The following is a 15,476-nucleotide window of genomic DNA, read 5'->3' on the forward strand; positions in this document are numbered from 1 at the left end:
GGTATAATTAATTCTTCCATTTAATTATTATACTAATCATGAGAAAAAAAAAGTTATATAGTTTTATTAAATTAATTTAGTTGAAGATACTGATTAAAATTAATTGCTAAAATGAATAAAAAATTAAATAGAATGTTAGTGGGTTAAATTTATTTTAATAATTTTATTAATAAAATAAATTAACTAACCACCAATTAATTATCTAAATTAACTAATGTAATAAAATTATTGGAATCAACCGCATCACCAAACAAAAGTAGTAAACATAGATAGTATCATATTCCAAGACGACATCATGTTCATAGACATCTTATTTCCATGACATTTTAAACAAAACCTTCAGCCCAACAACTCCCTAACAACTCCTAATGGATATCAAAAATCGTGATCAAGCTTGTAAAAACTGTGACAGCTCTTTCCAAATATTAGAGTGTTGGAGGTTAAAATGGCGAGAAAAATGAGTCAATCTCGCATAGAACTTGGAGCTTGAAATTCAAGAGAAGAAGCAATGCAAGACAATGTTTGGAAGCTAAGAAAAATGTAACATAAACCATGTCTAAACAAATTGGTGTGTCATTTCGTTTGTCTAATAATGACTTTGAAAAGAACCAATGTCTAGAAGATACATTAATTTTGAGATGATTACAAGTAAATTTCAACCACCAAATGAGGTTAATGATGAAGAGGAGGAGGACAAGGCAATCCGGGAATGATACAATACACAATATAAATTACGTGGAGGACAGTCTAACCTGCCCACTTTTCCATCTCCCCTTTCCAATGGGGCAACCAAACATGTCATCAATTCTGCTAAGAACTCCACCACAACAACTTGCGTTCCTTTATTTCAAATTTCTTCTACTTTCCCCTCCTTTTTCTTAAGCTATGTATGTACCTGAGAAATGCTTACTAATCCTATTCCTATGCCTATTCCTATTCCTACCCCCTCCCTCCTCCTTCCTGTTTCTGTGCCACGCCCCCCCAATTTGATCATCTATGCCTACGTCTCCTACTCGAACGCCCCCCCAACTGTCTTGTCCCCCCATTGTTGTTCTCATCACTTCCTCCATTATCACTGCCTTCGTTAATGGAATCAAAGCTACTAAGCGGAGTGGTATTGGGAATAATACCTGTAGTAGCTCCTTCATTTGATCTGGGAGACAAAATCCTCTCCGGCTGTCTAAGCCGTCTGTTGAGGTCGTCGCCACTTGATGGACCAAAAGCATGTAACAGAAGAAACATATTCACCAAATTGCTATCAAAACCCACTCCGAAGCCCCCATCATCCCTCTCTGCAGCATTTGCATTCAACCCCCCTTCTTCCTCTTCTTCAGATTCAAATCCAATACTATTTCTTTCTATCACATAATCCCCATACACCACAGCTCCAGGCGTTGTCGACCTGATTGTGCTCATCACATCATTCCTCTCGCGTTCCCGCTCCAGTCTTCTCCATTTTTGTTCAAGTATAGGATCCACCTCCCAAGGCCTTGCAGATGGGTGCTCTGATCTCACGTGTTTCCTTAGTTCCTTGTAATTTCCAACAAACGTGCAGCCATCCTGCATGCAGGTCCTCTTTTTAGTATTCAGATATTCTCGGGCAGGCTCAACCACAGTCCATCCTTTCACCTGTACACGACAGAGGGGGCATGCAAGCTCGGTCACTTCATGTTTTTCACCTAGCAAACTTGGGTCCTGTACACCACCTGGGTTATCAATTGAGGCGCTTACTGGTCGTGCATTGTTGGATGAAATTACTTTGGTGTAAGCCTTTTTGTACTGATCAAGGCAGTTCGAATAACGTAGGCTCGTACCACACATATAGGGACGGCAACCCTTATCATGAGATGAACAAAGTAAAAGAACAGCATTGTGTGGGTACTCCATGCATATGGAGCATGTTGCATCTTCCCAGTACTTATTATCCAGAGCGCTGACACAATCCTTTGGGCACAAATCCTCTGGGAAACCCCTCTTAGAAGGGAGTGGATATGGGTTTGACCTGAATTGACGAGAAGCCAACCTGCGTCGTCCCTTGCTCCCTTTGGCCATTTCAAGTTTCAACCTGTAGAGAATATAACCAAACAATTGTAAGTAATATGAAATCGGCATGCCATTTTATCAGCAAGACTAAGTGGCTTGTAAGACATAAATAATGAACCTCACACTGCAAATTATTTATGCTCCTACAACAAAGGACCAAGTCTTCATTCAAATAATGCACCTCATCCACTTAATTTGATGAACAAATAATAATAATATTTTGCAAGGGATTCAATTCAAGTTCACAAAAAGCATAAACTAATTCCCGCATGTATTGATGAAATCTTCCTACCTCTCGAAGGAGGTCATACATATAATCCAACAACCAACCATCGAGAGACCAACATTTTTTAAATGTTATGAGGTTCTACAAAGTAAGCTTCCTCTGCACTGCATCTCCCTGTCAATCTATTAGTTTTGTATATCTGAAAGAGATGTTTGACAACAAAATTTTCAATTTCCCCTACTCAAGTCAATGTTAGTGGAAATTATTTTAATTATGTACATTGGAGAACGTTCTTCACTTGTTGGTTGATCCTCCTTTAGCACAAAAATCTCGGGTGCTATGGTCTAATGCAGTGAAAGCTCTCCTATCTGAAATTTGGTTCAAAAGGAATCAACAAATTTTACACGTCTCTTCCATGGATTGACTGATTTGGTTCAACTCATCTCAAAGCCTCAACATGGTGTCCTCTTTCCAAACTCTTTGCAAATTATTATATTTAAGATGTATGTATTACTTGGCACACTTTTATATTTCCCTTATAATTGCTTTTGTATTGCTTTTATGCTTTCATGCCTTCTTTTTCTCTCTCTACCCACTAGGGTTTTCTTGTACTTTTGAGAGCATCTCTTTTAATTATTTCAATGAAAATTTTTGTTTCCTTTAAAAAAAAACAACAATACAAAGTAGCATATTTTATAATACTATGAACAAGCTAAGAGTTAATATTGTTAGTAGAAAACATTCTCCCTACTTTTTTTTTTCTTTAATGGAAGACGAAGAAGTAAAATCCCAGCTTAAAGGGGCTTGAGAGGTGGTCTGGCCCCTTCCCCCTCCTTCCTTTTCTCCTATTGACCAACGTCCTAAGTTGGATACCACTCAGAGCAAATAATTCTGATCTGGTGTCATTATTAATGGGATATGAATCTGTATTCATCATCTTATGTTTGTGGATGATATCCTAATTTTAAGTGAAGACAAGGGAAAAAAAAAAAAAAAAGATGAGTGGTGTCTTTAAGATCCTTAAATTGTTTGGAACTGCTTTGGGGTTAAAAGTCACGATCAAGAAGACACCTATGTGTAGTATTAATATAGATTGAGACCTTGTTATACCGAAGCAGTTCTTTCCAAATGCTAAATAAAATGGGGGAGTGACCTATAAAGTATGTAGGAATGCCACTGGGAGGAGATTCGATGAAATTCTCCTTCCAATAATGAAGGTTCCAGAAAACAGAAATAGAAGACCTTAATCTCCAGAGGTAAATTAACTCTTACTATCAATTTAATCCTCTGTAAGTACCCTCTGACTATCTTTCCTTTACCAAGCTTCCACTCTTGTGTTATCATTAGGGAATATTAAGCGTCCTACCAGGCATATCATGGATTTTGAACCTCCTCCTCATTGCATTCTCGACAGTGTTGTTAAAAAGTGATAATTATTTTGCCTTATTTTGTTCACAGCTGTTAACCTGTCCTTTCATTTACTAGTACTATTCTCACTTGTAGTGGCTGGAAAAATTGATGCGGTCATAAAGTTAAGGTTTCCATTGGAGTGCCACATAGAGAAGCATTAATACACACGGAAAGAATTAAAAAAAGTTCAGCAATTGGGATTATCCCGTTCAGTTTGCTGTCTCTGTTTAAGGGATGAAGAAAGTCCTTTTTCCATTACCCATACGCTTCAAGGGTTGGAGCTCACTATGGAATAAAGTTGGAATGTCCAGCTTTTTGCCTAGATCAGTCGTAGACTGGATGCTTGAGGCTCTTAATTGGTGGTCCATGGATAGGCAAGGAAATTTTTTTGTGAAGATGAGCCTCTAGAGCCCTTCCACCCTCTAACTTCTTTAAAGAATTCTCCTATTCTTTTAAAGGAGAATGTTCCACAAAGAAGTCAAGAAGTGGTTTGCCAAATAACCATCCCTATCCTAAGAAATGGATGAACACCTCCAACATCATATAACAAGTTGATTATGAGTCAACTTTTCTTGAGCATCAGCTAGACTTGATTAGTCTTCTATTCAAAGAATTGAACTTTATTTCTAGGAGGAGAACCACATCAGGGTTCATTTTGCTAATCGTATCCTTGACCAGAACTCTATTATTGGGAGCTCCAAGGCCTAAAAAATTCCAAGATAGAAGCTTCATGGGGAAACATCATGGCTCTGCTTACTCCTAATCTGCTTTGTCTCTTCACCTTTTTTTTTTCTTTTTCTTTTTCTTTTTCTATGAATAAACATCTTTCCTTAAGGAGAAAAAAAAAGAAAGAAGACACGGGCATCCAAAAAACAAGCACACAAAAAGGAAGCCATCAAAGAAAAGGTCTCCAGTCCTGTCAAATAAGACTTAATGGGCAATTAAAAAATAAATAAATATAAAAAAATAAAATAAAATAAAAATAAAACCCTTCAATACCAAAGCCCAAAGGAAAACTTCACTATTGTTGTCCATGGGGACTTCCAGCACTTCATTTTCCCAAGATCTTAATAAGCTAACAAGTTCTTTTGATTTTGAATTTTTTTCCTTTGCCACACCTTTAGAAGAATTCCCTTTTGAAGGGAATTGACCTGAAGCACAACTTCCATTTTTTAGGGCCCTAGCCAAATTCTTTGAGAAGGGCAAAACTTCCCCGATTCCTCCTCGTGCACCTGCTTAAGGATCTCTTCTAGTAACTTACGAGGACCATAAAGAAGAAATCATTCTCCATCCATTTAACCTCAAAGGGAATAAAGCTACAATAGTTATTATTCACTTTAATTGCGACCTCCATACAACCAATAAGAGCAAAGTTACAATCAGCGTAATCAAAAAAGCTCCAAAAACATTTCCAATTGTTCTTAAGGCTGATGAACTCCAAAAACAAAAGGGATGCTTCAACTTGATTCATCTTTTGTATGACAGGAAATGTCTTTGTAATCATCATGGATTATTCATCCCTTCTGAAAATTTCATACATCAATTTATATTGTTTCTTATTTTATTTTATTTTTAAAAAAAAAAAGACAATCATGCTTCCAAACCTACATGAAGTAATACAATTAACCACTTAAAAATTGCATTCTAGGATTTTGTTTTGCTATAAAGCAATTTTCAATAACTGGCATAGATTTGTCTTAAATCATATTAGAGTACCATTGATAGATACATTGAATGAAAGAATAAAACGCGTAACAAAGAATCTAACACTGGTAGAATCATTAAGGTATGTATTACATGCAAACATACTCTCTTTATTAAGAGACATATTGGATGCATTTTACAAACGATTCCAACTTATTTTGCCATGTTGATTAGTCCCTTCCATTTGTCCAATAAGCATGTCACAATATTATTCATATAACCACATTTCAACAAACAGGAACATAATTGAAAATCTAAAAGTTTAGGCATTAAATAGAAAAGCAAGTATTAGAGACTAAGTTTATATTTAACCAAAAAAAAAAATTGAAGGTTTGTTTAAGAACTATTTTCCAAATAACTTTACGTGCATTAGAACAAAAATTTAGCAAATGGACAGCTGTACTATAAAATTCTCTTTTTCTTATTTTCCTTTACTTTAATCTCACATGTGATTTATTCTTTTCAGAACAAATGAAGTTACTCTTTCTTTCCAAATCACGAATTTTGAAAATTAATTTCAATGTACACAATAATTTAACACACGTTTTTTAGATGAAAACAAAAACACAAAATGGCTTTGGATAACAGTTTCACAAGAAGGTCAAAGATATGAATCTAATTAGCCAAGAAATTTCTTCAAAATCAACTAGTATTAATGACAATTGGGAATGAAATTCAGATCAAATATCCACTACCCAGCATTCAACAACGGAAACTAACTTCTATAATCAAGGATAGACAGTAGCATCTTAAAGAACTCCTGGAAACAAATAAATCGTTGTTTAAATGTCAAAACATACAAGAAATGGCATGCCTGCAGTACGAAGCAAAAAAGTCTACGAGATCATCAACAATTTCCAGATCATCAACTCCGAAAGAAAAACATCAAAATCAGAAGGCCAACACTCACCAGCTTCAAAAAGTTCAAGGAAATCTAGATCACCGAGAAGTCAGAAGGGAGAGATCGAACTTCGCCTGCAATACCATTAACGCAAAAAAAAAAACAGACTATCATTTAAGGAGTCGTAAAAATAGCAGATAGCTAAGAACAAGAGCATAGTTAACGAAGCAATCCGCAAGAATCAAAAGGATGCGAAATTGATTAGACAACTGAAGTCGCACATGGCCTTGACTTTTAACCATGTGAATCAATCAAACAAACAATAAATTAAAAGAAACATAGATTATAAAGCAGACAAATCCCTCTAGAGATAGAAAACATAAAAAAAAATGATAAGAATTAGAACAAACATGAAACATACAGCATTTGAACCGATAAGGAAAATTACCGAGAGAGAAAAGGAAAACCAGAAAAGCAGACGCTGAGAACACGGTAGAGCAGGATTGAAAGAAAAAGAGAGAGGGCAGCAATGGGGGAGTGAGGAGAGAGTTAGGGTTTAGGAGGAGCACATGGAAGACGGAGGCGAAGAAATCGAAGGAGTTACGAGCAGAACGGAGAAGAAAGGGAAGAAACAAGCTCTCTCTCTCTCTCTCTCTCTCTCTCCTCATTCCATTACCAAACAAGAGAGAGAAGAAAGCGAATCGTTAAGAGTCATTTCCACGCCACCACTTTCTCCTCCTCTCTACAACGTTCGTACATCATGGGAGAAGAGAAAGAGAAGCGCGTGATACCACTCGCCATGGAGCGAGTGGGCGTAGAGCTATCACGTGGGCTCTTTTCCACGCCCATGTGAACCCTCAGATTCTCATCCAACGGTGGAAGGGATGAGATCGGAGATTTGATCTGAGGGAGGAGGTGAGGTTGCTTGGACGGCTGTTAAGGTGACACGCAACCATAAAGCCCAAATTTTATTCTCACTCAACATATCAATACCAAATACTTTATCCATTTTCTCAATAAGATAATATAATTTTAAGATATAATAAGAGTATTTATTAGATTTAAAGATGGTTGAGAGCACATGAGTGTGTCCTTCCTAATTAATAAATATGAGTTGGATCATGTGTTTTATAATTGTCTTAGAGTCGTTACACATGTATGACATAATTTCTGTATGTCGAAACATTAATTTAAAACGATGTTATGGTCTTGTGTGCTTACGAAAAGATTTTAGAGTAAATTAAAACAAAAATTAAATAAAATATTAAAATAACAATGCCCTACACTAACCTAATCTAAGATTTATAAAAATAAATGTAATAGTTTCATGGTCTTTGATACAATGCCTAAAGGAATGTGAAGCATTCGTAATCATTTTGATTTTATTAAGAATTAAAACAAAACAAGAAATTTGAAAGCATGAACTCTACCTTGTATGAACCCTCCGAACCTATTCAAAGAAAATCCCAAAGGGATTGGAGAAAGAAAGTTTCGAGAATTCTCTCAAAATTTAATTTCAGAAGAAGTAGAAGAGATTCATATATCTTTGGTTCAACCGAAGTCCTGTTTATAGGAATTTTTGGAGAATATTTGTCAAATAATATATTTACATATTTAATATCTTTTATAAACATATAACTTAATATATATTTAACTAATTTAGGTAAATATGATAAGATAATTTAATTGAAATCTTATTCAAATTTCACATATATTTTTATTTAATGTATCATTAATTGATTTAATATTTAATTATATCAAATCCAATAAATATATTATATATTAAATATTAATTTGAACTTTTTAAATTAATATATTTGTCTCATTTTATATTTAACCAATCTCATATATTAAATATTAATTTCAACATTTAAATTAAATATATTTTCTCTATTTATTTAATATATTTAATATATTAAATATTAATTTAACCTTCCAAATTAAATTTATTTTTTTATTTCAAAATTTCTTTCAAATAAATAAACCTTTTAATATTACTATGAGCTTGGTGGGCCCATATGAACCTATATAAACTCGAATTATACAAAATTAATTAATTAAACTCTTTCATTAATCAATTTCTATTCATCAACTATAAGTCATTCCACTACAAACCTATTGTTGCACTCTTATGCACTAACAGGACAAATTATGTCCATTGATATAACCATTGCAAGCAAGTTGATCTTTCACAAGTCGTTCATAATTACAGCTGGGTCAAAAGTTATGTCCATTGATATAACCATGGCAAGCAAGTTGGTCTTTCACGAGTTGTTCATAATTACAGTTGGGTCAAAAGTCCATTTTACTCCTGTAATTACATTTTTCACCTTAAGTACCACTTATTTTCTAATGAACAATTTGTTTATAATCCAATCATAAACCAAGTCTCTCTCGAGCCAATGAGAGGGTGGGGCCCCATTGTTCAAGTCCCGAAATCAGTACTAAAGAGAACAACTCATCTACCTTCCTTATATAGAAAGGAGTGATTCCATCTCCTCATGTTATGTTCCCAACTTTCTATTTGAAGTCCCCAAACTGGTAGACATATTGAATCGGCTAACAAAGTCATTCTCACCCATGTAAATTAAAGGACAAGCCCGAATAGTCAAGAGTTCATAACTCACTCAGGATTAAGACTGAGTCACAAATGATCATCAAGTGAAATATTAATCTTCTCAATTAACAGATTTATAAAGAGTGATTAGATATTTCTTGATCCAGTCTTATACAAACTCATTGTATAGGATACCTCAACTTACATGTCTCCACATGAACGATTTGGAACAAATCATTTGTAATGATTACAAAGTGGGCCGTATCAATAGTGTCACTAGTATAAGGCACCCAACTTTATCATATACTATAGACTCTTTTAGGTTATTATTTGAACAAGATCCTCTTGTATGTCAACCACATACTACTCAAGATTACATTAACAACCTTTGATTTTCATACCATGGATAACAATTAAATTACAAATAAAATAATAAAAGTTATTATTAAAAACTAAATAATCAATTAGGAGGGTTTAGGGCATAAATCCCAACAATGTCAATGTCAACTATACATGGGTCTCTTGCCTTTACCTTAAAACAACCATTGTTCGAGAAACTTAAAAGAAATATGGGACGTACATCATTCAATATATGGTTCAAGAAGACAAAGTAAAGTCCAAAGTTGATTTCTTCACAACTCAGTTTAAGGGAAGGGAGGGTGTTGAAGTGTTATTTGTATAGATACATGTGTATGTACATGTAGGCATAGCTACATGTATATGAAGGTTCATTACTTGATAACATTTATTACATGTTCTTAGTCACGTGTATTGGGTATATATATGAATTGTGTTTAATTAGATGTATGGTTTTTAAATCATAAATGGTAGTTGGGAATGTCATCGAGAACGAGCCCACATGCCGTTCATAATCTCGGGACATTCCAAATATCCATCCATCTGGGTTCAATCGAGACATTGACCCTCCCGTGCCCATGCCATGTCATTTATGGATAGCATATCAAATAGTGGGTGCAAAATCTAACCTCTGACACTCGGGCTAGGGAGCAATATTGGCACACCCGTGGGGCCAGGTGCTGTCCTTGAAAGATAAATTTTAAAGTAGTTGCTCGAGACACTCGTCTCGAAATGCTTGTCCTCATTGTGACACATGCAGTTGCCACATGGTAGCTTGCTGAGGCCGCAGGACTTAGTGGTGGTGGAGAGATGACACCATGCCTCCCCCTATAGTAAATTTTCAGGCATTTCTAAACTGGCAGGTCTAGACATGATTTTGTTGAACGAACATACAGTGTCGTTGAGCGTCCATTTAGTGTCTGATTGACATCAAATTTGGTGAGCTTTCATATTTCATATGGACAGACTTGACTCCAGAACCGAATGCACAAATTCCCTTCGAAATCCTAACTTTCGAGGTTAAGGCCCGAAGCTTACTTGACCCTTCAACAAACTTATTTGTGACGTTTATGTCTACTCGTTGTCTGTATCTTGCTTCTGTCTCGTTTTATCTTCAATACACGCGTTATATAGTGTGTTGGATGATGCATCTGTTGGTATTTATGTCATAAAGCCTCGTAATTATTTATTTAATTTTTAATAATAATTTTTATTATTTTATTTATAATTTAATATTATCCATGATATGAAAATCTAAGGTTATTAATATAATCTTGAACATTATGCAGTTGACATACAAGATAATCGTGTTCAAGTAATAATTTAAAGGGTTTAAAATATATGGATAAGGTTGGGTGCTTATCCTAGTAACAATATTGATACGACCCACTTTACAATTGTTACAAATGGTTTGATCCAAATCGTTCGTGTGGAGATGTGTGAGTGGGGTATCCTATATAATGAGTTTATATAAGACTTGACCGAATAATATTTAATCTCTCTCTATAAATCTGTTAATTGATAAGATTACTATTTCACATGATTATCATATGCGACTCGATCTTAATTCTGAGTGAGTTATGAACTCATGCCTGAGAGGGCTTAATCTTTTAATTTGCATGGGTGAGAATAGCTCTTGTGGTCGATTCAATATGCTTACCATTTTGGGGACTTGACCAAATAGGGAGTTGGAAATATAATATCATGGGATGAAATTCATTCCTTTTCATATAAGAAAAGTAGATAAGTTGTTATCTTAAGTAGTGATTTCAGGGTTTGAACAATAAGGCTCCACCGTCTCATTGGCTCGAGAGGGACTTAGTTTATGATTGTAATATAAACAAATTGTTCATTAGAAAATCAGTGGTACTCAAGGTAAAAGATGTAATTACAGTGGTAAGACGAACTTTTGACCCACCTGTAATTATGAATGACTTGTAAAGGATCAACTTGCTTATAATAATTACATCAATGGACATAACTTGTCTTATAGTGCATAAGAGTGCAACTCTAGGTTAATAGTGGAGTGACTTATAGTTAATGAATGAAAATTGATTAATTAATGAATAATTATTTAATTTTGTATCATTTGAGATTAAACTTGCAAACTAAAGATTCAATAGAAGAGTAAATAGATTTAATTTGAGATGTTTAAATTAATATTTAATATATTAGATATATTAAGTAAATAAAAAAATATATTTAATTTGAAGTATTGAAATTAATATTTAATATATTAGATATGTTAAATATAAATAGAAAAAATATATATTAATTTGAAGAATATTAGATATATTAAAAGAGAAAAATATATTTATTATATTAAAACTTTAATATATAAATACATAAAATAAAAATATATTCAAATTTGAATGGGATTCAAATGAGTTAAATATATATTAGGATATTTTATAACATTTAAATATGATTTAATTAAGATATTATATCATAATATATTTAAATATATTATTTGACAAAAATTCTTCAAAAGTCACGTAAATAGGACGGTTGGGTTGAGGCAAGAGGACACTAATCTCTCACACTTTCTCTGTAGAATAAAACTCTCGGTCTTTGAAATTCTAACTCTTGTTCTTCAATATCTTTGAGATTTTCTTTTAAGAGGCTTCTACCAACCTTGATCTTGTGTTCGAGTCATACTAAGGGAGATCTTGGGGAATGTGGAATAACTTCTATGTTGGAATACTCCAAAGAGTCTTGTACGCTTTCTACAAAGGCAGACTTCTTACTCTCATATTTATGGTTTTCTTTTAATTCTCAATAAAATCAAAATGGTTCTCAATGCTTCCATTATATGGATATAGAGTTCATTCCCTTTAGCACGTCTTCCTCGATTGCATCAGGAAATTTTTTTTATATTGACTCTCGCGTGGTCAGATGAGCAGCTCTTGAGGGAAAGAAAAATCTAGTGGAATGTGGAAGATCATCTACGTTGGAATACTTCGATTAGTCCTCCCAGCTAAGGTTTTTACAAAATTAAACTTCTTACACTCATATTTATTGTTTTCTTAATAAAGTCAAAATGGTTCATAATGCTCCGAGTAAAGAGTGCATTCCCTTCAACACCATCTTCCTTGGTCGCATCAAAACATTCTTTTATATTGGCCCTCGAGTGGCTGTATGGGTGCCTCTGGAGGGTAAGGAAGATCTTGCGAAATGTGGAAGAACTTCTACGCTATAATACTTCAAAGAATCTTGCAAGCTAAAGTTTCTATAAAGGTAGACTTTTTACTCTCATATTTATAGTTTTCTTTTAATTCTTAATAAAATCAAAATGGTTCCTAATGCTTTTGTTATATGGATAAAGAGTTCATTCCCTTCGACACCGTCTTCCTCAGTAGCATCAGGATGTTCTTCTATATTGGCTCTCTCGTGGTTGGATGGGCGCATCTTGAGGATCGTTGCTTTGCTTGACTCAACATAAGGGTCACACTCTTACTCTCTTCATAGTATGGGTGTGAAATTCTCTCCCACCACTTAAATTAGTCATCATTCTCAATGACTTTTCCGGGGCACAATTACATTGCAGATTGTGACATTCTCTCCAGCTTAATCTCAAAATCTTCCCGATTACGATCCAAACTCTAGACTACTAATGACTCGACTAGCTAGAACTGATTATGCTTCAGACAAGTATAAATTCACTAGGCACCTGACTTCCCTTTTGTCATAATGCTTATCTTACTGATGCCTCTCTTTCTTTTGACTTCTCTTTTGTCATATGGCACTACTCTTTCTTGGTCAGTTTTTGGGTGAACTTGCCTCAACTTAACTTTGACACTAATCTGGGCCAATCTACATACTTTTTGAGTGACACATAACGGTACACTCATAGGGTGTCGCTCACAAGCCAACCACGAGATTCCTCTTCGTGGTACCAACTCTTGTGGAAGCAGAGTCTAGACGACTTGCTAATTGACTTGTTGGAAAATAAACGTGCTTCAGACAAATACAAAAAACTCATGCACACTATCTATGGGCTATCTCACTTTCATACCTTTTTCTATTGTTCGTTCATCTTGGACCGGCCACCGAGACTTGCAACATAGACACGACAATTTAATATTGTCATAGCTGTGGGTGAGGCTGACACTTTGGCTCGATAGGAGCTCACTATACAATTATAGACTTTTCAAGGAAGCACGTTTAGAGATTTCACTTTGTTATTACGGTAAGTCATATCTCAACTCTCCTTTTCCTTTATCCAATCATTTAAATTTTGAGTTAGCATTTTCTATGTTACAAGAAATCTCTTAGAAGTATATCTCTTTTTCTTTTATCCAATTATTAGAATCAGATCTCCTTTTCTTTTATTCAATTATTTAGAGGAAATCACATTAGAATCAAATAGATATTAATTAGCATTATATGAGTTTCATTAAATTACTAGCTAAAAAATCTATTAAAAATTGGTCAACAGAATTAAACTACTAACCCATTGAACAAGAATATTTGTCAACAAAATTAAACTGCTAACACAATTAAAATTAAAAGAAAAAAGAAAAAAAAAAAAAAAAGGAAACACCAAGTGAAAGAGAAAAAGGGAAGATTTGGAAGTAAAAGGGAAAATTTTAATAGAATAAATTGAGAGAGTAAAAGGAAAGATTTGATGAATAGAAGAATTAAGTAATAGAGAAGGCCGAATTAAAAGATAAAACATAGTAAATACAGGGACGAAAAGGGAAAATTTAACCGGGTAGATACCCATAGAGTAAAAGAGAAGATTTGGTGAACATAATTAAAAGATAAAACTGAGAAAATATGAGAGCAAAAAAACTCTATCAAATTCGTTCATATAATAGTAACAATATCTCTCCAATAGAAAATGAGATCTTTAATGAAAATAGAATTATATATATATAACATTCCAATACTCTACTGATTCAAACTCTCTAATACTCGCATGAAATCTAACACAGACTAATGTAAAATTTAGAAAATTGAACTTGAAATTGATCGATTGACTTGGGTACAAAAAAAACAAAATCGAATTTTCATTAAGAATAAATTGGTGAACACCAACCGGTAAGTGACCTTACTATCAGTATGATTATATTTGATGGTGACATGTGCCCCGTGGTTCTACACGTGTCATGTATATTTGATTTGTGTGAATTGTTTATGTATCGTCATGACTATGACATAATAGATATATATTATGATATATGAATGGTACGTTAACGGTTATGGCATCATGTGTTAAATGATATGTTTGAGATAAGATATGAGAAGGATACAATAAATGTAATGTAACGATACGATAAGGTTATGTATAGAAAACGTTACGTTACGATAGGTTGATAAAATGACACGATAAGATTAGGTATGGAAAATGTTATGGTTATGATAGATTGATAAAACAATAGGAAAATGTTATGTATAGAGAAAATTATGGTTATGATAGGTTGATAAAATGATACGATAAGGTTACGTATAGAAAACGCTATGGTTATGATAGGTTGATAAAATGGTACGATAATGTGACATATAAAAAATATTATGGTTATGAAAGATTGATTGATAAGACGATACAATAAAGTTATATATAAGAAATGATGATATGGATATGGTAGATTGTTGGGAAACGATATGATTAACGTATGTTCATGAAATGATACCACAAGAATATGCGTATGGAACGATAGGACTACGAAATGTGTACGAAATGGTTAGGATATGGGGACGATGCATGTAGTTATATATATTATACTATAATATGAAAATGATATGATATATATTATGGTAAAATATGTTTGATGAATTGATATAGCTATGATATGATATGTTGAAGGCACACCTAGAATATACTATGTGAGTGTTATGATATATGATACGATATGATATGTGTATAATGTGAATTTTTATGTATGAAAATATGGAAACGTTTTGATATGATATATTTGTGGTATGAAATGATATGATTGACATGCAAGATGACGAACTAACATGAAATACAACCGCGACATACACATGAAAGTTGTGATAAACAATATGATAAACGATATGAGAAATGATATGACAAAATGATATGATATGAAGTAAGAGGCTAGTGAAGTTGTACTAAATAATAATAAAAATGGAAAAATGTTGAGACCTTGTGCATTATTGTGTATTCATGCACTGGGGAATACCCATATTCCTTCGTGGTAGTATAGACACGTACACTATTAAGAGATATTAAGAAGCGGTAAATGAGAGAAATGGAGAGAATCATAAATAATGAAATGAGATCTATAAAAAAGAATAAGACTTTAATGATTTTTCTAAAGGGCAACATTTATTACATGTTCTTAGCTACGTGTATTGGGTATATATATGAA

At 33.7% G+C, this 15,476-nt stretch overlaps 1 protein-coding gene across 1 annotated transcript; it reads right to left on the bottom strand.

Annotated features, from left to right (window-relative positions):
* Nucleotides 1–521: 521 nt before the first annotated feature.
* LOC111470597 lies at nt 522–6,976 on the bottom strand. The gene is made up of 3 exons (XM_023116155.1): nt 6,673–6,976; nt 6,294–6,358; nt 522–2,065 (listed from the first exon to the last, which is right to left on the bottom strand). Exon 3 carries the CDS (start codon nt 2,050–2,052, stop codon nt 991–993), a length of 1,062 nt encoding a protein of 353 aa, XP_022971923.1. The 5' UTR covers nt 2,053–2,065; nt 6,294–6,358; nt 6,673–6,976; the 3' UTR covers nt 522–990.
* Nucleotides 6,977–15,476: the final 8,500 nt, after the last annotated feature.

The sequence above is a fragment of the Cucurbita maxima genome, unplaced genomic scaffold (genome assembly GCF_002738345.1).
Source record: "Cucurbita maxima cultivar Rimu unplaced genomic scaffold, Cmax_1.0 Cma_Scf00046, whole genome shotgun sequence".
NCBI lineage: Eukaryota > Viridiplantae > Streptophyta > Magnoliopsida > Cucurbitales > Cucurbitaceae > Cucurbita > Cucurbita maxima.